The 22,686-nt window shown below is 68.8% G+C and overlaps 3 protein-coding genes across 8 annotated transcripts in view; 2 read left to right on the forward strand and 1 right to left on the reverse strand.

Annotated features, from left to right (window-relative positions):
- Positions 1-435: 435 nt before the first annotated feature.
- Positions 436-9,208, forward strand: SLC35E1 (solute carrier family 35 member E1). The gene is made up of 6 exons (XM_051835721.3): positions 436-877; positions 1,008-1,078; positions 2,424-2,561; positions 3,185-3,310; positions 6,973-7,218; positions 7,331-9,208. The coding sequence occupies exons 1-6, from the start codon at positions 466-468 to the stop codon at positions 7,517-7,519; spliced, it is 1,182 nt and encodes a 393-aa protein (XP_051691681.3). The 5' UTR covers positions 436-465; the 3' UTR covers positions 7,520-9,208.
- A 3,261-nt stretch (positions 9,209-12,469) lies between these two features.
- Positions 12,470-22,495, forward strand: CHERP (calcium homeostasis endoplasmic reticulum protein). Of its 5 annotated transcripts, none has more exons than XM_070058925.2 (18): positions 12,470-12,633; positions 12,954-13,127; positions 15,174-15,319; positions 15,989-16,126; positions 16,209-16,360; positions 17,418-17,529; positions 17,612-17,701; positions 18,007-18,262; positions 18,960-19,135; positions 19,543-19,978; positions 20,137-20,375; positions 20,509-20,642; positions 20,788-20,874; positions 20,965-21,108; positions 21,185-21,301; positions 21,438-21,532; positions 21,651-21,836; positions 21,930-22,495. In XM_070058925.2, the coding sequence occupies exons 1-18, from the start codon at positions 12,609-12,611 to the stop codon at positions 21,980-21,982; spliced, it is 2,760 nt and encodes a 919-aa protein (XP_069915026.2). In that variant the 5' UTR covers positions 12,470-12,608; the 3' UTR covers positions 21,983-22,495. The 5 variants fall into 5 exon arrangements, with proteins under 5 accessions (XP_069915026.2, XP_069915023.2, XP_069915022.2 ...); XM_070058922.2 differs by having other exon boundaries at positions 12,473-12,633; positions 17,385-17,529; positions 18,007-18,331; positions 20,977-21,108; XM_070058921.2 differs by having other exon boundaries at positions 12,474-12,633; positions 17,385-17,529; positions 18,007-18,331.
- C16H19orf44 (chromosome 16 C19orf44 homolog) overlaps positions 22,437-22,686 on the reverse strand; it is a 29,563-nt gene continuing 29,313 nt past the window's right edge. For both annotated transcript variants that reach the window (XM_089316474.1, XM_008249330.5), the window contains exon 9: positions 22,437-22,677. The gene's annotated coding sequence lies outside the window, so the exon portion shown is untranslated. The remainder of the gene's footprint in view (positions 22,678-22,686) is intronic.

Raw genomic sequence — 22,686 nt, forward strand, 5'->3', positions numbered from 1 at the left:
GAAAGATCTTTTCCCTTTGCCCCCGGGGTCCGCCGCGGCCAGCCCATCAGGAACCGGGCTGGGGACAACCATGACCCGCCGAGTGGCGGCCGGCGAGCTCCATCATCCTCACTCACAGGTGACGGCGACGCGGCTGGGTCCTCGCGTTCCCGCTCGACCACCTCGCTCGGGCTCCAGCCCCCGCGCCCCGCAAGCAAACCCAGGCCAGCGAAGGTCCAACTCCTAAGCAGGCCGGCACCCCCACTTCCTTCCGCTTCCGGGACTCGCCCCCCCCTTCCGGTAGCGCATCCCAATAGCAAGGCGGGGCCTGCACCCGAGACGTGGTGGCTGGCGCGTCCGTCGGCGCGTCCCAGTGACGCAGAGAGGCGGCGGCCAATGGGAGCGGCGCTGGCCGGCGCGCTCGGCCCCGCCTCCGCCCGGCGTCGGGCCGTCGGACGGGCGGGAAGGGGCGGCCGCTCGGGCAGGATGGCGGCGGCGTCGGGCGCGGGCCCCGGCGCGGGCTCGGGGGGCCCGGGCGCGGCGGGCGGCGGCGGCGGCGGCGGGGCGCGCGAGGGCGCGCGCGTGGCGGCGCTGTGCTTGCTGTGGTACGCGCTGAGCGCGGGCGGCAACGTGGTCAACAAGGTGATCCTGAGCGCTTTCCCGTTCCCGGTGACCGTGTCGCTGTGCCACATCCTGGCGCTGTGCGCGGGGCTGCCGCCGCTGCTGCGCGCCTGGCGCGTGCCTCCCGCGCCGCCCGTCTCGGGCCCCGGGCCCGGGCCGCAGCTGCCGCCGCGATTCTACCCGCGCTACGTGCTGCCGCTGGCCTTCGGCAAGTACTTCGCGTCGGTGTCGGCGCACGTCAGCATCTGGAAGGTGCCCGTGTCCTACGCGCACACAGGTGACCGGGGCAGGGGGCGGGGCGGGGGCGACCACCGCGGTCGGGGCGTGCAGGGAGCCGCCCCCACCTGCCCCCGGCTGGGTGGGCGCTGGGGGCTCGGGCTGAGGGCCCCTCCGCTCTGTCTCCGCAGTCAAGGCCACCATGCCCATCTGGGTGGTCCTGCTGTCGCGGGTCATCATGAAGGAGAAGCAGAGCACCAAGGTGAGGGGCGGGCAGGTGGGGGCCGCCCGGGAGGGACCCAGATGGTGACGTGGTCGGGGCCACGCCGGCTTCCTGTCAAACAAGGAAGTCGGTGCGCCGGGGCCTCCCGCGGCCCTCTTATGGCTTCTGCTGGCGGCAGGGGGGCGTGGGGAGGGGCGTGTGGCCCTGGGTGGTCCCTCTGCAGCCGGGCAGTGTCTTGCTGTTCTGATTCGCTGCCAACGTAGCTGGCGGCCTGGTCCCCTCCTGATGGGACGCCCCAAGCAGGTGCCCCCCCATCCCCGGTGGGACCCGAGGCACGGCGGGGTGGTCAGCGAGCTGCCAGGCTGGCCGCGTTTGATGCCTGCAGGGTCTTCGGGCCCCGTGGGTGGCCGGGGTCGGGCCAAGGAGCCGAGGTGCACCTGAGCAAGTGGCTTCTGGCACAGCCCCTGAGTCTGTGGCCGTGGCTGCCGCCGGCGCCAGCCCTGCCCACCCGCTGCCCGCCGTCCTCAAGTGCACGTGGGGTCCCTGGCCCTGTGCCTCTTTCGCAAAATCATCCCAGCAAGAGCTGCGTGTGCTCCCGCTGGGCTCCAGGGTGACACCAGGTGTGACTGGGGGGGGGGGGGGCAGTGTGCCGCGGCGGCATCACCCAACACCGCGTCACATTTATCGGGTTTCCCGCTGCGTGGGGCACCGTACCCCAGCTTGGGCACAGAGCCGGGAACCTCACACGGAGCCGGGCAGCTACTGATCATGTTGTCATAACTCACCTGTGAGGTAGACGGGGGTGTGGCCTCCGTCCTGAGCTGGCGTTTGGTGTCCCAGTCCCTGGCCTTGGTGGGTGCCCCCCACCCCGAGGTGGGCCCCGGGACAGAGGCAGAGGTCCCTGTGCATCCTGCAAGTGCCCCACGCTTTCTGCAAGGCCCCCTGTCAGTCATCCAGCCAGCACTGTTGAACACCTACTGTATACCCTGCCAACAGCTATTGAGTGCCTGCTGTGTAGCCTAAAGTCGTGCGTGGGGTCACGGGCGTGGAGTGACCTAGCAGGCAGTGAACAGTGGGTGGGTGGGTGGGCGGCGCTCTGGGGGGACGCCTGGGCCGAGCAGGGTGGGGGTGCTGGGTCCCAGGAGGTGCCTATGAATGCTGAGCGGCTGAGGTGCCCCGCCAGGGGTAGCTATACGTTGGGAGAGCCCCAAACGCCCCAGACAGAGACATCTGTTAGGTTAGGGCCCAGCAGGAGGCAGAGGCTCTCGATGGGGGTGGGGCTGCGCCCTGGGACACAAGCCCGCTCCCCAGGTTCCCCTGAGAGCCAACAGCTCCTGCCCAGCCGTGTCCTCCGGGCTCAGCAGCGCCCACCCGCCCCCTGCAGGTGTACTTGTCACTCATCCCTATCATCAGTGGCGTCCTGCTGGCCACCGTCACCGAGCTGTCCTTTGACGTGTGGGGGCTCGTCAGCGCCCTCGCCGCCACGCTCTGCTTCTCGCTTCAGAACATCTTCTCCAAAAAGGTATCCGGGATTCCCGGGGGGCTGCCCGGCGGAGGGGGTGCCGGAGACCCGGGCAAGTAGAGATGGCGTCCTGTCTGTCTGCTCTTGAGTGCCGTGTCCTCCCGTCCCGAAGCGAGCATAGGCTCGACGTGGGAAGCAGGGGAGTCTCCACGCGGACTCAGACGCTGTGTCGAGCACCGCTTGGTGTCGGGCTCTGACCTGCGGCTGCCCCGGCAGTGCCCACCCGGGAGACCCGGTGCAGGGCTGGGCGTCGCGGCACAGCGGGTGGAGCCACGCACGGCTGGGACCCTGGTGTCCCATGTCAGAGCACCGGCTCCCGCCCCCTGCTCTCACGCACCCTGGGAGGCAGCAGCAAAGGCCCGAGTGCTTGGGTCCCTGCACCCACCCGGGAGACCCGGATGGAGCTCCAGGCCCTGGCCAGGCTGGAGCCAGGAGCCTGGAGCTCAGTTTGGGTCTCCTGTGGGGAGGAGGTGGAGCCCCAGCCACTTAGCACCACCCACTGCTGCCTCCTCTTCCCGGTCCCGCCTTCGCACACGGGCTTGGGCTCGCCGCTCACGCAAGGGTGTCGGGGGGCCGTGGCCGTGGCCGTGGCTGTGGCTCTAGGCGGCCTTGTCCCTCCCCAGGTGCTGAGGGATTCGCGGATCCACCACCTGCGCCTGTTGAACATCCTGGGCTGCCACGCGGTCTTCTTCATGATCCCCACCTGGGTCCTGGTGGACCTCTCTGCTTTCCTGGTCAGCAGCGACCTGGTGAGTGGCCGGCGCGCCGGGGAGGGGCCCTGAAGGGGAGGGGCTGTGCCTGGCCCGGAGGTCCTCTGTCCTCGCTGCCACCTGCGGTGGAGGAAGCGGGACGCGTGCACTTCCTGATAGCAGCCTCACGCGTGTGCCAGGGCTCCAGGGAGAGAGAGCGGCGCTCGGCGGGGTGGCAGTGGGGGCTCCCGCTGCCCCAGTGGTCCTCGTCAGCCCTCACCCCGACCTCTTGAGATCCTGCTGGCCCTGCGCCGCTCGTGTCCTGACAACGTCCCCGTCCACGCCGGGGAGCATGGGACAGGGCGGTTGGCTCTGGCACACAGGCTGGGAAGGCCCCCCCCCACGGGAAGGAGGAGGGTCTCCCTCTTTCCACGGCCCTCCCTCCTGAGCTACCCTCGCACCTGGGCCTCTCGTCCTGTGTCTCCCACATGGATGCACGCAGACCCCAGGGTCGTCAGCTGGCCCCATGCTGGGCTGAGTAACGGGAGGGGGTCCAGTTAGGAGAAGGTCACCCGGTGTCCCCTGCTCACCTCTGGCCTGTGAGGCAGAGGCCAGAGCAGGTACATGCCAGCGACCCCGGCCAAGCCAGGCGGGGAGGGCCAGGCTGGACAAGTGACCGGGTTTTCAGGGGTGGAGAGAGCACCTGGGACAGCTACTGCAGAAATGAAAACTGGTAGCAGCCAACGGTGAGAAAACCTTTTTTTTTTTTTTATTTATTTGAAAGGCAGAGTTATAGAGAGGGAGGAAGAGGGATTTTATTTGCTGGTTCACTCTCCAAATAGCCTCAACAGCCAGGGCTGGGTCAGACCAAAGCCAGGAGCCAGGAGCTCCCTCCAGGTCTCCCACGTGGGTACAGGGGCCCAGGTACTTGGGCCATCTTCTGCTGCTTTCCCAGGCTGCAGCAGAGAGCTGGATCGGAAGTGGAGCAGCCGGGACTTGAACTTGTGCCTATGTAAGATGCCCGTGTTGCAGCTTTGAAGACGGTGCTTGCTTTGCAACCACAACGCGCAGAACCAGGCCGGGCAGGCTCGTCGGCTGCGCCTGGGAATGCCAGCATTCTTCCTAGGATTAGTGGGGCCCGGCACATCAGGATATGCTGTGCCCAGGACGTGGTCTGGAATGACCCGGCACGTGAGGCAGCAGGAAAATCCCACGTCGCGGAGGAACAGCAGCTGCCAGCCCTGGAATCAGGAGACAGAGACTTGGAGCAGTAACTGCAACCGTGTTTCAAGAAGTAAAGGCAGGCCGGCGCCGCGGCTCACTAGGCTAATCCTCCGCCTAGCGGCGCCGGCACACCGGGTTCTAGTCCCGGTCGGGGCGCCGGATTCTGTCCCGGTTGCCCCTCTTCCAGGCCAGCTCTCTGCTGTGGCCAGGGAGTGCAGTGGAGGATGGCCCAGGTGCTTGGGCCCTGCACCCCATGGGAGACCAGGAAAAGCACCTGGCTCCTGGCTCCTGCCATCGGATCAGCGCGGTGCGCCGGCCGCAGCGCGCCGGCCGCGGCGGCCATTGGAGGGTGAACCAACGGCAAAGGAAGACCTTTCTCTCTGTCTCTCTCTCTCACTGTCCACTCTGCCTGTCAAAAAAAAAAAAAAAAAAAAAAAAAAGTAAAGGCAAACACTCTTGAAATGAATAAGAAGACATAGGTCAAAGAACCAGCTGGGAGTTTTTAGACAGTTAGCTGTTAGGGTGAGAGAGCTCCCATTCACCAGCAACAGCCATGGGCAGAGCCGAAGCCAGGAGCTCCCCCGAGGTTTCCCACGCGGGCGCAGGCACCCGACCGCCGGAGCCGGAGCCGGAGCCGGGAGCAGAGCCCAGAGTGAGACCTTTGAAAACAGATGCAGAGAAACGACGCAGCCCGCACCACAGACCAATCCCAGGACAGCGAGCCGAGCCCTGGGACGGCACCTGGGGTGATGAGAGGAGGATGTGGGGCCCGGGGGCTCCCCCGAGGACCGCCCTGTCTGCCAGAGGACGCTCCCCGCAGGGTCGAGAGGCCGGGCGGGCCCCATGCAAGGAAAAACCAAAGATGTCCACGCGCAGATGCTTCGCGGGCAGCGGCACAGGAACGTTCCAGAACACCAGTGCGTTCGTCAGAGGGGAGCCCAGCTACATTGTCAGAGCCCTGAAACCAGACCGCCACGCCAGGAGCCGGCACGAACACGGGCACATGCCCCAGAAGCAGACGGCGTGGAACGCCGGCCGGACAAAGGCGTGGGCAGCCGCAGCCGGCCGGGCCTCCCTGGCGTCTCCGGGACACCCAGACGCGGCGGCTCTGCAGCCCTGCGCTTCTTGTGTGGTTTTAATGAGGATCTGTTTGTTTATTTGAAAAAGTTAGAGAGAAGGAGAAACGAGAGAGAGAGATCTTCCATTTGCCCAGGGACTTGGGCCCAGGCGCGCTGGCAGGGAGCGGGAGCGGGATTGGAGGTGCCGGCGCCATGGGCAGTGGCCCCCCCTTTTTTTTTTTTTTTAAGTACACTTGGAACGTTCACGGAGACAGCCCATATTCTACTACTTAAAGTAAACCTCAACAAATTCCAGCGGTGGGTGGCTGGCATCGGGCGCAGCCATGGAGATGCACACAGGGCCCTGGCTCCCGCATCAGGGTCCCCGGTTCAAGTCCCCGCTCCTCTGCTTCCGATCCGGCTCCCTGCACATGCGCACCCTGGGAGGCCGCAGTGAGGGCCCCGGTGCTTGGGCCCCTGCACCCACAGGGGAGACCCGGATGGAGCTCCAGGCTCCTGGCTTTGGCCTGGCCCAGCCCTGGCTATTTTGGCCATTTGGGGAGTGAACCAGCAAATGAAAGACCTGTGTGTGTGTGTGTGTGCACGCACGCGCGTGCGTGTGTCTCTCTAACAGTGCCTTTCAAATAAATTAATCTTGGGGAGGAAAAAACATTTAAAAGAAAAAGCCCGGATGGGCTGCCTGTCTCCACCGGGCACAGGGCTGAGGGGTCCTGGTTGGTCGACTCAGGGAGGGACCACCCCCCCCCAGCCCGAAGGCAGATGCAGGCTGCAGGGCGCCTGGCTCGGGTTTGGGGGTTCAGGTCTTGGCTCACCCCTTCCCTGCCGGCCCTCGTTCCCTAGGCCCCTAGGCCACTCACTCCCATGGTCCTAGGTTCAGTCCCCTTGCCCAAGGTGGGCGTGGCCTGGGGCGTGGCCCCCAGAGAGCAGCCCTCCCCGCACACCTGGGCCTTGGGGCCCCGGGCTGTCCCAGCCCTCCCAGGACAGTCCCACACAGCCTGGGGCGGGGTCCAGAGCTCAGGCGTCTCCCCGTGGCGGCTCCTGCCACGTGTGGCCCTGGGACTGAGCCCTGCTGCGTTCCCAGGCGCATTAGCAGGGAGCCGGACTGGACGTGGAGCCGCCGGGGCCCGAACTGGCTGCGCCCAGCCCAGCCCAGCCCCTGGACAGCACTTGCAAAGCCGGGCTCCCGCTGGAGCCCCAGGGGCGCGGGGATCGGCCCTTCCCGTCCCCTACCCACCGGAACTGAGGCCCGGGTTCTTGGCGCAGCCAGAGCCGGAGCCGCCTTCACCGTGACCTCCTGGCCTGGGGGGTCTAGCCGGGGACAGACCCCCGCTGCCTGCGCACATGCACCCCAGGAGGCGGGCGCGTGGCCCCCTGGGCCTGGCTGGCGCTCAGCTGACCGCGCCCGGCCCCGCCCCGCAGGCCTCCGTGTCGCAGTGGCCCTGGACGCTGCTGCTGCTGGCCGTGAGCGGCTTCTGCAACTTCGCCCAGAACGTGATCGCCTTCAGCATCCTCAACCTGGTCAGCCCCCTCAGCTACTCGGTGGCCAACGCCACCAAGAGGATCATGGTCATCAGCGTGTCCCTGCTCATGCTGCGCAACCCGGTCACCAGCACCAACGTCCTGGGCATGATGACGGCCATCCTGGGCGTCTTCCTGTACAACAAGGTGAGGCCCACCCGGGGCAAGGGGGGGGGTCCCCACGGCGGGACGCCGCCTCCAGGAGGGCGGCCAGGCTGCCCCGTCTCCCCGCGGCCTGAGCCGGGCTCTTCTCCCGCAGACCAAGTACGACGCGAACCAGCAGGCCCGGAAGCACCTGCTGCCGGTCAGCGCAGCGGACCTGGGCGGCAAGGAGCGGCACCGCGGCCCGGCCGAGAAGCCGCACAACGGCCTGGTCTTCCCGCAACACCTGCAGTACGGCCGCCAGGGCCACGCCAGCGCCTACGCCGTGAACCGCTACGACGTGTAGGGCGCGGCGGCCCTGGCCGCACCGGGACCCGGATCCGGACTGACCGCCAGGCGGCGCCGCCCTCTCCCGTCCTGCGCTGCGGATGCGCCCCGGCCTGCAGGCCCCGGAGCCGCCGGCAGGAGGCGCGCTGGCGGGGCAGGGCGGGGCGGAGCCACAGGTGAGCCGCTGACGTCATGAGGTGCGGCAGGTGCCCACCCTGAGCTCCCGCAGTGCGTGCCAGCGTGGCAGGTGCGGAGGGAAGGGACCCTCATCTGCTCCCTCGGCGCGGCTTGGCCCCATTTCCACCGCCCCGGGGTGGGCAGCGGGCTCCCGGCAGCCTCCACGCTCGGCCTGTGGTCCGCGTCCCCTCGCCGTCTCTGGGTGTCTGGCGCGTCCGCGATGAGCCGGGGGACGCTGGCCTTGCACGTTTCCGGGACAGTTCTGTGGCCCTGCGGTTCCTGCCTGGGGCCGCGCGAGGCCCGGATGATGGCTCAGAAATGGTTCTGCGTTCGCTGCGGTTTGAGGAGAGAAGCGGGCGAGTGTGGAGACGCCGGTCTCTGGGTGACCGTGCTCTCTGCCGAGGCAGCCCGCTAGGGCCCCGACCGCTCTGCTGCCGGGGGAAGAGCCGAGCCGGGCTGGCTCGGCGCAGATCCTCGGACCGAGAAGCAGCTTGGGCCGGTGCAGAATCACATCAGGACCGTCAACGCGAGGGGGCTTCAAAAAGTCGGCGGGAAATGCGTATTCTCTCTTTTTTTAAATCCCATTTCTCCGCCAACTTGTTGAAGCCGCCTGGTGGGACCCCCGGCGTGCGGAGCCCCAGCTGTTCGGTGCCCTCACTCACAGGGAACCCTGTCTGTGGGGTCCCCGCCTCTCGCTGGACACCTGGGACGGGTGCTCCCCGGTTCAGAAAGGATGTGACGTCATCGTCTGCCTCACCCCTGGGTTCTGGTTTTGATTTTGTAGCCGGCGGCCTCTTGATCATTGGGACTTTGTAAGAGGCGTCGTGGGCTCTCCTGCGGGTGCCCGGGCAGGGCCCGCGCCGGGAGGCAGCCATGGTCAAGGGTGGCGTCGGCGGGGAGAGCCTGCCCCGGCCGGATCTCCCTGCTGGAGAAGCCCGCACGGCGCCCGAGGCCAGACGCTCGCTCGTCCTCTGGCGGTGGCGGGGCGGCCGAGCCCCGAACTTGCCATCGACCCCCACGATGAGCCGCGCACCTGTTCAGGCTCGTGAGGCTCCCGACCTTGGCGAAGCAGGAGGCGCCCTGTGTCCGGTGTTGCACTGGTTTCTGGGTGAAGGCTCGGGCTGTTGGACTCTGTGACACATTCGCAGCAGGTGCACACATGGGAGCGGGCGTGGCCACCACAGGGGACCGAGTCCGTGAGGTGGCCCCCGGGGCGCGCCCTCCTCAGTGCTGGGGGTCTGCCCACCCCCGGGGCGGTCGCTCAGATGCAGCTCCTCCATTTGACGGAGGAAACTGAGGCCCGCCACTCACTGTCGCGAGGCCTGGCATTTTTAAGCACCTTATTTGAAGTCTTACTCGTCGTGTGGGCAAAATCCAGCCCAGGCAAGCAGGCCGGCCGGGGGTGGCCGGGTGAGCGGGACCTGGCTGGCTGCCACCCTGCCGCCGGCCCCGCGTCCCCGCCAGCACACTGCAGGGCTGACAGCCGTGAGCACAGAGAACATTAAATTATTAAAGGACCTGGAACTTGGTACGATTCTTTCTCGTTTTTTGTTTTGTCTTTTTAACTGTCACCTGTTTCCGAGACTTCAGTGCTGTCGGCTGCTCTGTGGGAATAACGCCGTGTATCCACGTTTACCAAAAATCAGTGATGGTCTCTGGGGGCCGGCACGGGCCCTGCCCCATCGGTGAGGGCCCTTTCTCAGGGACCATCTTCAGCAGGCCCAGCAACGCCAGCATCCCACAGGGGCGCCGGTTCAAGTCCCGGCTGCTCCTCTCCCCATCCAGCTCCCTGCTGTGGCCTGGGAAAGCAGTGGAGGATGGGCCAAGTGCTTGGGCCCTGCACCCGCATGGGAGACCCGGATGGAGCTCCTGGCCCCTGGCTTCGGATCAGCGCAGCTCTGGCCGTTGTGGCCATCTACGGAGTGAACCAGCGGATGGAAGACCTCTCTCTCTGCCTCTGTCATTCTTTCAAATAAATAAATTGTTTAAAAAAAAAGTAAGAGGTAGAAGCAGCAGGATGGACGTGGTGCTCCAGTTCAGATGTGTTACGACCTAATATTTTTGTTCTTCTGAACCAAAGTTGAGGTCCTGTGGCTCGGGACTGCACGGGACAGAACCCCGCTCGGCAGTGCACAGGGAGCCCAGCTGCTGCCCTGGGGGCACAGGTTCACAGCCCGGCTGCTCCCCTTCCGATCCAGCTTCCTGCTAACGTGCCCCATCACTCTGCCTTGCAAATAAAGTCCTGTGAAAAATAAAGCTGGGGGGTGGGGACTGTGAGGACAGCTTGTCCCAGGCACCTGCTGCATGTGCAGTGTGGTGACAGCTTGTCCCGGGCACCTGCTACATGTACTGTGTGGTGACGCTTGTCCCGGGCACCCGCTGTATGCCCCGCGTGGTGACGGCTTGTCCCGGGCACCTGCTGCACGTGCTGTGTGGTGACGGCTTGTCCCGGGCACCCGCTGTATGCCCCGCGCGGTGACGGCTTGTCCCGGGCACCTGCTGCACGTGCTGTGTGGTGACGGCTTGTCCCGGGCACCTGCTGTGCACCCTGCGTGGCACTGGGCCGTTCCCACACAACCTCGCCGGTCCCTTTGTGTCGCTTCACTCACCCTAGTTGACAGCTGTCCACAGCTGGGTCCCCGCCCACTGCTCAAACCGCCTAGGAGTTTGGGCCAACAGCCACGCCCACGGCCTCCTCCGTGATGGGCGGGGCACGTGACCTGCCCGGCCACAGCGACTGGTGGCTGTGCCTCCTCCCCTCGCACTGGCCGGGTGAACAGGGAGCGTGCGGTGTCTGCAGGGGAGGGGCTGAGCCGGCGTGCAGGGGCTCCGGGGGTGGCCTCGCTGACTTGAACTTGGTCACACGAGATTCCAGCCCCGCTTTATTTTACTCTATTTTTTTTTAAAGACTTATTTAACTGAAAGAGAGAGCTTCCATCTGCTGGTTCACTCCCCAAATACCAGCAGCCGGGGCTGGGCCAGGCCAACGCCAGGAGCCTGGACCCACATCCGGGTCTCCCATGTGGGTGGCAGGGGTCCAAGCACTTGAGCCACCCATCGTTATCCGCTGTCAAATGGCCCCAACAGCCAGGGCTGGGAGCGCCATCCGTCTCCCACGTGGGGTGCAGGGCCCCCAAGTATTTGAGCCATTACCTTCAGGGAGCTGGGTCAGAAACCGGGGGCTGCGACCGCCCTCGGATAGGGGATGTGGGCAGTGCGGCCGCGGCTGGGACCTCTCTGCCGCCACACTAGCCCCCCTGTGTCCATTTCTAAGCTAGCTTAGGGTCCTGTTTGCCACAACGTATTGAGGTGAGACTATGGGGTGGCTTGGGTTGGCTCCATTTTTAGGCAACCATTAAAGGGTCTTAGCTACAACGCCAGCATCCCATGTGGTTGCCAGCTGGAGCCCTGGCTGCTCCAGTTCCGATCCAGCTGTGTGCTGGGAAGGCAGTGGAAGATGGCCCAAGTCCTGCACCTGCGAGGGAGACCCGGATGGAGCTCCTGGCCCCTGGCTTAGCCTTGGCCTTTGCAGCCGATCGGGGAGTGAACCAGCGGATGGAAGACCTCTCTCTCTCTCTCTCTCGCTCTCCCTCTCTTTCTCTGTGTAACTCCTTCAAATAAATAAATCTTAGAGAGCTCGCCACGTCCACCCTCAGTACTTTAGTAGGATTGTTCAAAAGGCCATTTAACTAAGGCCAAAAATAGAAGCAAGGCAGGGCCTGTGCCGCTGTGGTCAGGGGCGGCGGCTGTTGCCGGGATGCACTCCAAGGCTGCGGCCGGCCGAGCGAGCAGGACACAGCCCGGGGTGGGGCCGCCGGGGCGCCCAGCTCAGCGCCGGATGTGGTGTGGCGTGCAGCTCCGGGGGTCCCAGGCGGGGGCTCCTGGGCTGGCAGCAGTGGCCTGGCGTGGCCAGAAGAGGGGCCTGAGCCCGTGAGAGCGCATCCCGTCCCCCCACGGGATGCCCTCCCACAGGCCAGCTCCATGGGCTTGGGACACCGTGGGGCAAGGCACCGCGGGTGGCGCTGCCGGCAGCCTATACCGGGGCGCGGGTTCGAGTCCCGGCGGCTCCGCTTCCGAGCCAGCGCCCTGCCGGTGCGCCTGGGAAGCCGGCAGAGGATGGGTCAGGTGCCTAGGGGGTCCCCACCCCCAACGTGGGAGACCCCGATGGAGCTCCTGGCTCCCGGATTCAGCACGGCCCAGCCCTCACTGTTGCAGCCACCTGGGGAGTGAACCAGAAGACGGGGGAAAAAAAAGAACAATCTAGAATACACGTGCATCCGTGTGCATCGAGAACCCGAGGGAGCCTCACAGCAGTCCCCGGAAAATGCGATCCAGAGTTTCGGTTCGCTCTGCGGAACCCCGAGCCCACGCCAAGGCGGTGGGGTGCTCCGCGACGGCTGTCAATCAGCCTCGAGGGGGTGGGCCGTCGGCGGCCCCTGCGCGTCCCGGCCCGAGTTACAGCAGGCGCCGGTCTACCCGCCTGCTACAAACCCACCAACCGCCCCGTCCAGGCAGGCGCCCCGGGTCTTGGGCTCCCGCGCGCTCCGGGCCGCCCGGGGGGATGTGAGGGACAGCGCCCCGGACTCCTCTCGCCCGCGGGCACGCCCTGGCGCCGGGTAACGGCCGCTCGCGACGACCCTGCCAGCCCCGCGGCGCCGCGCGCCAGGGCCGCGAAGTGCGCATGCGCGCGACTATCTTGGCGCGTGCGCCTCGCTCACCACGCCCGCGCGCCGGGTCTCGCGCGGCTTCGCCCCGCCCTCCTCCTGGGGCTCACTTCCGGAGTTTCCGGGCGACGGCCGTAAGTGGCGGGCGGAAGCGGCCCGCGAGGCGCGCCGTAAACGGCTCCCGCGCGCCACTTCCGGCCGGGTTCCGCAGACGGCGCTGGTGGGCCATCGTTAAGGCGCCGGAGGACGTTCCCCGCGGCAGGAGCCATGGAGATGCCTCTGCCGCCCGACGGTGAGGCCCTGCGCGGCGGGGAGGCCGTTCCTCCCTCCCTGGCGCGCCCTGGCGCTCGGCGCCGCCCCCCGGGAGCCCCCGGGCCCGGGAGGGGGCGGGGCTCGGCCTCGCGCGGCTTCGCCTGAGGCCTCCTCCCGTGGGTCCCCGCATCCCCGGCGCGCGTGCGGCCCCTGCCGGGACCCGTACGAAGGCGGTGTCTCCGGGGCCCGCCCCTCCAGGGCGACCCCCGGCCCGGGGCTCCGCGGACGGGGTGTGGGGGCCCCCGCGGGGCCATGGGGAGGGGTCGGTCCTCGCTCACGCCCCGCGTGGCCTCCGCGCAGACCAGGAGCTGCGGAATGTCATCGACAAGCTGGCCCAGTTCGTGGCCCGCAACGGGCCCGAGTTCGAGAAGATGACGATGGAGAAGCAGAAAGACAACCCGAAGTTCTCGTTCCTGTTCGGGGGCGAGTTCTACAGCTACTACAAGTGCAAGCTGGCGCTGGAGCAGCAGCAGCGTGAGTGTCCGCCGCGACCCCGGGCTCGGGCTCCCCGAGGTTGCTGTTCCGCGCTGGGGGGCGCCCTGGGGGGGCCGTCGGGTGGTCGAGGTCTGATGCACCCCCGCCCCCCCCCCCGGAGTCGCAGGCCGGGGTCGCGGGGCTCAGGTGCCGGCGGGGAGGGGCGTGTCGTCAGGCAGCCCTGGTGTGGGTCGCGGCTGCGGGGTAGGTGTTGAGTGAGAGGCAGATGGCGCAGGGCTGGGCCGGGGCGTCTGGGTCTTGGCCCTCGTTGGGTCGGAGAGATGAGGCCGGGAGCGGGGTCCGGCGGGCTGGGGCTGTGTGGCCGGCGTGGTCCTGTGGGGGCGGGAGTGGGCGTGGGGCGGCTGCGATCCACGGGCAGAACCCACGCAGTTGGAGGCCAGGTGGCTGTGGCCGTGTCCACCCCAGGGATCAGAGAGCCCTCAGGTGCTGGGAGCTGGAGTGGGCGGGGTTAGCGGGGCAGAGGGTGTGGGAGACAGGGGAGGCGCTTGGCTGGGATTGGTGGGGGCGGCCGACGCCCAGAGCAGGGGTCCTGTTGTGGCCAGAGTTGGGGAGAAGTAGGGAGGGCCAGGATGCATCCTGGGAGCTGGGGGTGGCAGGTGCACCGGCCCCTGGGCCGAGCCCCGGGGCTGCTCTTGGCAAACGCTGGGGTAAGGGCAGGGTTTTGTTTTTTGTTCTATAAAATTCCTAGTCTGGACCTGTGGGGTTTTTGTTTGTTTTTATTTGGTTATTTGAAAGTCAGAGTTACAGCGTGGGGAGACAGGTCTTCCATCTGCTGGTTCACTCCCTAAATGGCCACCACGGCTGGAGCTGGGCCAGTCCAGAGCCAGGAGCTTCTTCTGGGTCTCCCAAGCACTCGGACCCTCCTCCACTGCTTCCCCAGGCGCGTTAGCAGGGAGCTGGATCGGACGTGGCGTAGCCGGGACTCGAACCAACACCTAAGGGCATGCTGGTGTCCCAGGCAGTGGCTTGACCTGCCACACCACGGCGCTGGCCCCGGAGTGCAGCAAGAGCGTGAGCCACGAAGTGCCACTGTGCTCCCGCCCTTCTGTAGCCGTCGGGTCATGCTAGCTGCCCCAGGGCCGCCGGTATGGGGGGGGGGGGGGACGGGGTGCGATCCGGAGTCTGGGAGTGCGTGCCCGGGCCGGGCTGAGAGGAAATAGACCAAGGCCAAGGCCTCCCCCAAGCTCCTGTTTTGCTGCAGAGAGTTAGGACCCGCGTGCGGGGCTGTTGATAGCTCAGTGGGTGCGCAGGAGAGGCTGCGTGGACGGGGCACAGCGGACGGGCTCTGTCAGTACCCACGCCCACGTGCAGCCATGGGGCTGTGTCGGATCCCCCTGGCGTTGCGGGGTACAGGGGACAGGGCTCCGAACCCAGACGGGGCTCCCAGAGGTTAGGGGTCAGACGGGAGGGGCATCACCAGGAGTGATGGGGGAGGGGGCGGGGGCAGTGGGGGCCCCAGACGGTGCGGGGGAGCAGGGAGGGCCCGAGACGGGTGCAGGGGGGCAGTGAGGGCGTCCCCCGTGGCCCGGGGGACGCCGAAGCTAGGCTGCCTGGGACTAAGGGCGCTCACAGCTACGTTTGCTGAGAGGGGAGCGTGGGATCTTGGGGCGTCTTGGTGATGGCAGTGAACGAGGGAGAGAACATTCTAGAGCGGATGTCCCTGGGAGACACCCCTCCTCCCCCGCACCCCAAGGCCAGGTCGCCTTGGGGTGGCTCAGATGTTGTGACCCAACAAGGCTCAGAGCCAGGGCCGAGGCTGTGTCCAGCGCTCCTGCGGGTGAAGCCTGGCCAGCGCCTTCCCCACACAGGGTGGGCTGCGGGTCAGGGTCAGGGCGTGGCGGTGTGACGTCTGCAGGCGACAGGGAGAAAGGGGACGTGGCAGAGGGCGAGGCAGGGCGGCCCCCGGGGCTGGGGGCCAGGACAGGGTGGCACTGGTGAGGGAGCAGCATCTGGGGAGGGCTGCCGCGGCGTGGCCCTGCCCGGAGCCCTGTGAGCGCCTCTCAGCGGCCCGCCCTCTCCCGCCAGTCATCTGCAAGCAGCAGGCGCCGGAGCTGGAGCCGCCCCTGCCGCAGCCGCCGCCGGCCCAGGGCGCCCCGTCCATGGACGAGCTCATCCAGCAGAGCCAGTGGAACCTCCAGCAGCAGGAGCAGCACCTGCTGGCGCTCAGACAGGTATGGCCTCGCCCTGCTTGGGGGGGCCCCCGGGAGCCGGACACGGGTCTTCCACCAGAAAAGACGCTGGCTGGGTCTCGGGATGCCTTTGTCCCAAAAGCAACTTTATTTGAGAACTAGAGTTACAGACAACGAGAGCGGGAGAGAGGTCTTCCATCCGCTGGGTCACTCCCCAAATGGCCGCAACGGCCAGAGCCAGGCTGATCAGGAGCCAGGAGCTCCATCTGGGTCACCCACGTGGGTGCAGGGGCCCAAGCACTTGGGCCATCCTCCACTGCTTCCCCAGGCCACAGCAGAGAGCTGGATGGGAAGAGGAGCAGCTGGGACTCGAACTGGCGCCCCTATGGGATGCTGGTGCTTCAGGCGGCTTTACCGTCCTGAGCCAGGCCGGGGGCCCTGCTCACACAGCCCTGTCCCTCCCGGGAGCCACAGCCGGCCCGTCCACTTTCTTAAGTCCTCCTGAGATGAGAGGGCGTTGCCTTGAAGGGCAAAGACCCCCGAACGCTAGTGAGGTTGTAGGTCAGGACCCAGATGTCTGCCGGCCTTGCTGGGACTGCCGCCCGCGCCTTGCTCCCAGAGGGTGACGGTGGCCCCTGGCTGTCTGTCCGTCCTCTGGGTGGCCCAGCGGGCGGTCCCCCTGCCGCTCACGCAGCCCGCCCCGCCCCGCAGGAGCAGGTCACGGCGGCCGTGGCCCACGCCGTGGAGCAGCAGATGCAGAAGCTGCTGGAGGAGACGCAGCTGGACATGAACGAGTTCGACAGCCTGCTGCAGCCCATCATCGACACGTGCACCAAGGACGCCATCTCGGTGAGGGCGGCGCCGGGGCGCGGGCTGGCGGGCGCAGCCCCGGGCCCGCCGCACCCCGCTCACCGCAGCCCGGCTGTCGCAGGCCGGCAAGAACTGGATGTTCAGCAACGCCAAGTCGCCGCCGCACTGCGAGCTGATGGCGGGCCACCTGCGCAGCCGCATCACGGCCGAGGGCGCGCACTTCGAGCTGCGGCTGCACCTCATCTACCTCATCAACGACGTGCTGCACCACTGGTGAGCGCCGCCGCCCTCCGGCGCGGCTGGCCCCGGGGGTGGGGGGGGAGCCTCAGTGCCGGGCCCCTGGGCCGACCACGCCCACTCAGTCACCTGGCTACTCGGCCACGCCCCTCGGGGCCCCTGGGCTGACCGCCGTCCTGCGCGGCGCTGCCGGCCACTTGCGTGTCTCTGGCGAAGGTTAACGAGAGTAACCAGACACCTGGGCAGGGCAGGGCTCGGCTGGTGAGAGACGCATGCGTGCGAGAGCTTCCGAGCGTGGCTGGGCTGGCGGGGAGGGCCGAGTTAGCCACAGGGCCCCCCATGAGTGTGACAGAAGCTGGCCGGGCCTGTCACCCACGCGTCCCAGCCCAGGTCCCCCGTGCTGTGCAGCACGGTGTTGGCTCCACCGCGGGAAATGAGCAGCCACCGCCAGCTCCCTCCGGCGCCTCTGCGGGCCAGGCCTCTCGCCCTTCGTCGGAAGCCGAGGGCCGCTTCCCCTCCCCGTCCTTCCCGGCCCCCGGCCCTTTGCTCGGCACTGGGGGTGGAGCCGCTCACCCCTGCCCTGCGTCCCTCCCTGGCTCAGCCACCACCCTGCTGCCCCCTCCCCCGTGCACTGCGGCGCACAGCGCGTCCCCGGCCAGTGCTGCTCAGTGGCCCTGAGGACACGGGACTGGGCCCGTGGCCAGAGGGTCCTCGAGGCCTGAGGGTCAGTGGCTACCCTGCCTTCCCTCCAAGAGGCTCGGCCGCGTGTTGCCTCGTGCACAGCAAGTGACAGGGACGTGGCCCTGCCCCTCCGGCCCCGGGGCACCCTGGGTGGACACTCGGGGCTGTGTCGAGGCCCCGCGGCCACCCCGGGAGGGACGGGGAGCTGGGGGAGAGGCCTGGCTCCGGCCGGCCCGGGCTGCAGCCTCTCCCTCCTCCCCTCGCGGCCTCGGGAGCACAGCCGTCGCCCCGCAGGGTTGGGGGCCGTTCCCGGAAAAGGCAGAGGGTGCTGTGGCCGGAGCCGCGATGGTAACGGGCGCGTGGCCGGGTCCCGTCCCAGGGCCCTGACGCGCGGAAGGTCTCTCCCTCACAGCCAGCGCAAGCAGGCCCGGGAGCTGCTGGCCGCCCTGCAGAAGGTCGTCGTGCCCATCTACTGCACCAGCTTCCTGGCCGTGGAGGAGGACAAGCAACAGAAGATCGCGCGGGTCCGTGGGCGCCGGGGGCGGGGCGGGGCCCGGCCGGGGAGGGCGCGCCAGCCCCTCACCGCCTCCCCCTCCTGCCCCGCAGCTCCTGCAGCTCTGGGAGAAGAACGGCTACTTCGATGACTCCATCATCCAGCAGCTGCAGAGCCCGGCGCTAGGGCTTGGCCAGTACCAGGTGCGGCGAGCTCCGAGGGGCTGCCTGTGGTGGCTGCCCGGGCCTGGGGGTGCTCAGACGCGGTGTTGCGTGTTTGTTTCGGTTTCTGGAGTGGGGTCACAGTGGTCCCAGGCTGGGCGTGTGGAGACAGCTCACGGACTCGGAGCTGGGCCCACGGCCGTGCCTCCCTGGAGGGCTGGGGGCTGAGCTCTCCGCGTTGACCCCCGTCCTCCACGTGGGGAGTCGAGGAGGGCCGGGGGCGTGTCCAGCTAGCGGCAGCCCCGCCCGCCTGCCCCGGTCCCTGACCGGCGGCGCCCTTCTCGCAGGCCACGCTCATCACCGAGTACTCGGCGGTGGTGCAGCCGGTGCAGCTGGCCTTCCAGCAGCAGATCCAGACCCTGAAGACGCAGCACGAGGAGTTCGTCAACAGCCTGGCCCAGCAGCAGCAGCAGCCGCCGCCGCAGCCGCAGCCGCAGCTTCAGATGCCGCAGATGGAGGCCGACGTGAAGGCCACGCCGCCGCCGCCCGCTCCGCCTCCAGCCCCCGCCCCGGCTCCAGCCCTGCCGCCGACCACCCAGCCCGGTGCGCGGCCCCCGGCCCCCTCGGCGGGCTGCCCTGGGGCCCCGGCCACCCCAGCAGCCACCCAGCCCGGTGCGCGGCCCTCGCCCCCTCGGCTCCCTTGGTGGGCTGTCCTGGGAGGGTCTGTGGTCCCGGGCCAGGGGACGCCCGCAACTCCTTCCTTGTGCACTGTCCTGGAGAAGAGAGGCTGGGACGAGGACGCGGCGCTGGTGCTGAGCGAGCGTGGCGCGGGGGGCGCGGTCCTGATTAACACCGAGTGAAACCGGAGAATCGGGGGGGCAGGGGGTGCGGCCTGGACGCCCCTAACCCGACACCTGGAACTCTGAGCATCACGCAGCCTCAGAAGAGTTGGATTTCGGGTTAAGGCTGCTTGGCCAGTAAAATCTCCCAGCATCCGCGGGACCCCAGCCCCAGGGTAATACGCGGCCGTCCCGGGAGCGCCAGGGCAGTGCCCCGCCAGGAAGCCCGGGAACAGATTCCACAGGGAGACGGCCCCCTGCCAGATAGGCCCAGGTGTTTATTTAACCAGCGCCCATAGCAGCCGCTCCAAGGAGCCGCGCGTGCTCTCCCCCTTCCTGGAAGTCACTCGGAAGCAGAGGCCCTGGCCCTGTTGGCTCTGGCTCTGGGTGGGCGTTGAGGGCCCCCTGCCCTGCAGCGCCTCCTGCTGGCGGCGCTCTAACTGCCTCTCGCCCGGATGCAGACGACAGCAAGCCGGCCATCCAGATGCCCGGCTCCTCAGACTACGACTCCGCGGGCGGCGTCCAGGACCCTGCAGCCGCCGGCCCCCGGGGCCCTGGGCCCCACGACCAGATCCCACCCAACAAGCCGCCGTGGTTTGACCAGCCCCACCCTGTCGCTCCCTGGGGCCAACAGCAGGTATTGCTTGGAACTCGGGCTGGGGGCAGGGGACAGCCTTGGCCTGCGGGGCTGGCAGCCACCCGAGCCGCGGCCCGTTCCCGGCGCTCCCCCTGAGCCCCTGGGTGAGGGCTGTGCTTCCCCAGCAAGGGCGCTGTCCCGGGTCCTGAGGTCCCCACCCCGGCACAGTGCGCCAGGCCGTGTGGCTCGCTGGGTCCGGTCAGAGACTGGCACTGGGCATGGCCCCCGGGGTGCGACTGCGAGCAGTAGAGACAGGTGTGTGCTGGCCATTCCGCAGCCGTGGGCACAGGGGTGCGGGGTCCAGGCGCACCTGCCCTTGTGCCCTCTGCCAGGGCGATGAGGGGGCCCGCGTGGGGGCACGGAGGGCCCGGCAGCCAGCTCGCTCACGGCGCCGCCTTGCCTTGCAGCCTCCGGAGCAGCCCCCCTACCCGCACCACCAGGGCGGGCCGCCCCACTGCCCACCCTGGGGCAACAGCCACGAGGGCATGTGGGGCGAGCAGCGCGGGGACCCCGGCTGGAACGGCCAGCGCGACGCGCCCTGGAGCAACCAGCCCGACCCCAACTGGAACAGCCAGTTCGAGGGCCCCTGGAACAGCCAGCACGAGCAGCCGCCCTGGGCCGGCGGGCAGCGCGAGCCGCCCTTCCGCGTGCAGCGGCCGCCGCCCTTCCGCGGGCCCTTCCCGCCGCACCAGCAGCACCCGCAGTTCAACCAGCCGCCGCACCCACACAACTTCAACCGCTTCCCGCCGCGCTTCATGCAGGACGACTTCCCGCCGCGCCACCCCTTCGAGCGGCCGCCCTACCCGCACCGCTTCGACTACCCGCAGGGGGACTTCCCCGCCGGTGAGGGCTGCATCCCCCCCTGGCCATGCCCCCCCCCCCCGGGAGCAGCACCCCACAGCGCGGGGTGGGTCACGGGGCAGCGGCTTCCCTCCCAGCCTCCCCTGGGCCCACCCTGCGGGGTCAGGCCCGCAGCCCTGACACGAGTCTGGGTCTTGCAGACATGGGCCCCCCGCACCACCACCCCGGCCACCGCATGCCGCACCCCGCCATCAACGAGCACCCGCCCTGGGCGGGGCCCCAGCACCCCGACTTCGGCCCGCCCCCCCATGGCTTCAACGGGCAGCCCCCCCACATGCGGCGGCAGGGCCCCCCGCACATCAACCACGACGACCCCAGCCTGGTCCCCAACGTGCCCTACTTCGACCTCCCCGCTGGCCTCATGGCGCCGCTCGTGAAGGTGAGGGCGCTGGGCCTCGGGGAGCCCCTGGGGCCGGGCCGGGAGGGGGAGGGGGCCGGGGCCGGGCCGGGGAGGTGGGGCTGCGGCCGGGCGGAGGGGTCTGGGCGCCAGCGAGGGCTGTGCTCCCCCGCAGCTGGAGGACCACGAGTACAAGCCCCTGGACCCCAAGGATATCCGCCTGCCGCCCCCCATGCCGCCCAGCGAGAGGCTGCTGGCGGCCGTGGAGGCTTTCTACAGCCCGCCCTCGCACGACAGGCCCAGGAACAGGTACCGCTGGGGGCCGTGCGCCTGCACCCCCGTCACGGCGGGACCCCAGGACCCTCCCGAGGGCGACGCGGCGGTGTGGGGAGGCCGTGGGAGCGCTCGCTGTAGTGCAGGGCCGCAGCTCACGCGCCGTGCATCCCTGTCGCAGCGAAGGCTGGGAGCAGAACGGCCTGTACGAGTTCTTCCGGGCCAAGATGCGGGCCCGGCGGCGGAAGGGCCAGGAGAAGAGGAACAGGTGAGGCCAGCGGCGGGCGGGGCGGGGCGGGGCTAGTGCTGGGGGCGGGGCTGGGGCGGAGCACGCACTCACAGCCTCCCCCCGGGGCAGCGGCCCCTCCAGGTCCCGCAGCAGGTCCAAGAGCCGGGGCCGCTCGTCCTCCCGCTCCCGCTCGCGCTCCTCCAAGTCGTCGGGCTCCTACTCCCGCTCGCGCTCGCGCTCCTGCTCCCGCTCCTACTCGCGCTCCAGGTCCAGGTGAGCGGGCGGCCCGGGCGGGGCGGGGCGGCGGCCCCAGCCCCCCTCCGCCCCCTGACCGCCGCTGTGCCCGCAGGAGCCGGAGCCGGTCCCGCTCGTCCAGAAGCCGCTCCCGGTCCCGCTCGCGCTCCCGCTCCAAGTCCTACTCCCCGGGAAGGAGGCGCCGCTCGCGCTCCCGGAGCCCCACGCCACCGTAAGACTCGGCCCGGCCCTGGGACAGGCGGAGGAAGAGGGCCGGAGCCCGCGCCCCTCCCCGCGCCGGCCGCCCGCCCGCCCGCTGTCCGCAATAAACGCCTCCGCTCTCCTGACAGTAACCGTCTTCATTGTAGCTCCTCGGCCGGCCTGGGCGCTAACTCGGCGCCCTCCATCCCTGACTCGAGGCTTGGGGAGGAGAACAAGGGACATCAGATGCTCGTGAAGATGGGTGAGGCCCGGGGAGAGGCCGCCCGCGCCACGGCCACGCGCGGCACCGGGGTGGGGCCCGCCCCGCCAGCCCTGCCAGCCCTCCCCGGCTCTGACGGCGCCTGCCCCCCCCCCCCCAGGCTGGAGCGGCTCCGGCGGCCTGGGCGCGAAGGAGCAGGGCATCCAGGACCCCATCAAAGGGGGCGACGTGCGCGACAAGTGGGACCAGTACAAGGGCGTGGGCGTGGCGCTGGACGACCCCTACGAGAACTACCGGCGCAACAAGAGCTACTCCTTCATCGCCCGCATGAAGGCCCGGGACGAGTGTGAGTGGGCGCGGGGCGGGGCCGGCGGGGGCAGGGGCGGGGCCGGCGGGGGCGGGGCCGCGAGGCCCCCGTGACCTCCCGCCTCCCCCGCAGTCTCCACGTTCGGGGCCCGGAAGGAGGAGAAGGAGGACCTGACGCACGCCTAGGCAGGAGCACGCTCCGAGGGCGTGGGACCCCCACCCCCACCCCTACGCGGGAATCCTCACCTGCAGGAGGCCCCGGGCGGCGCGGGGTGGCCGGGCTGAGCCTGCGGGGTCTCCACCGTGGCTCCCGTGGCTTTAGCGTTAGAGCGAGCTCCGGCGGATGGCCCCGGGCCTGCGCCCCGGGCCTGGTTTTCCTTTAGTTGGATACTTTGTCCTTTGTGTTTTCCCTGCCGTGTGGGTGGCCGCCTGTTCCCGGAGCGGAACGGAGCGGAGAGGCCCTGGGGGCGGCCACGCGTTCCGCGCCGTCGACGGCACAGACACGTTCCTGCCAAGTCTCTTCAAGGAGATGCCGTGTCCCTCTGGCCCTGGGCGCGGGCCCGGCCTCTGGTTTGTCCCCACGTCCCGTAGCTGTGACTCGTTCCGACGCGTCCGACCAGGGGACGCGCACACGTGCTGTTCACGACTTCTTGTGGATTTTACTGTTTTGCCTTCAAATAAAGACTTTTTTTAAAGCCCTTTCCTCTGTGTGGGAATCCCAGGTGGGCTCGGCTGCAGTCAGGAGGCGGCGGGTTCTGGGTGCAGGTGCAGGTGGGGCCATGCGGCAGGGGCTCCGCCCTTCAGCCTGCCTCCTCCAGGCTGGCTCCGGGCCTGCTCAGGGCAGAGAGGGCTCCACCGGGACTCTGCCTGCTCGCCACAGCCTGCCGAAG

This window comes from Oryctolagus cuniculus, chromosome 16, assembly GCF_051225735.1.
Source record: "Oryctolagus cuniculus isolate XC-2025 breed Fujian yellow rabbit chromosome 16, ASM5122573v1, whole genome shotgun sequence".
Classification (NCBI taxonomy): domain Eukaryota; kingdom Metazoa; phylum Chordata; class Mammalia; order Lagomorpha; family Leporidae; genus Oryctolagus; species Oryctolagus cuniculus.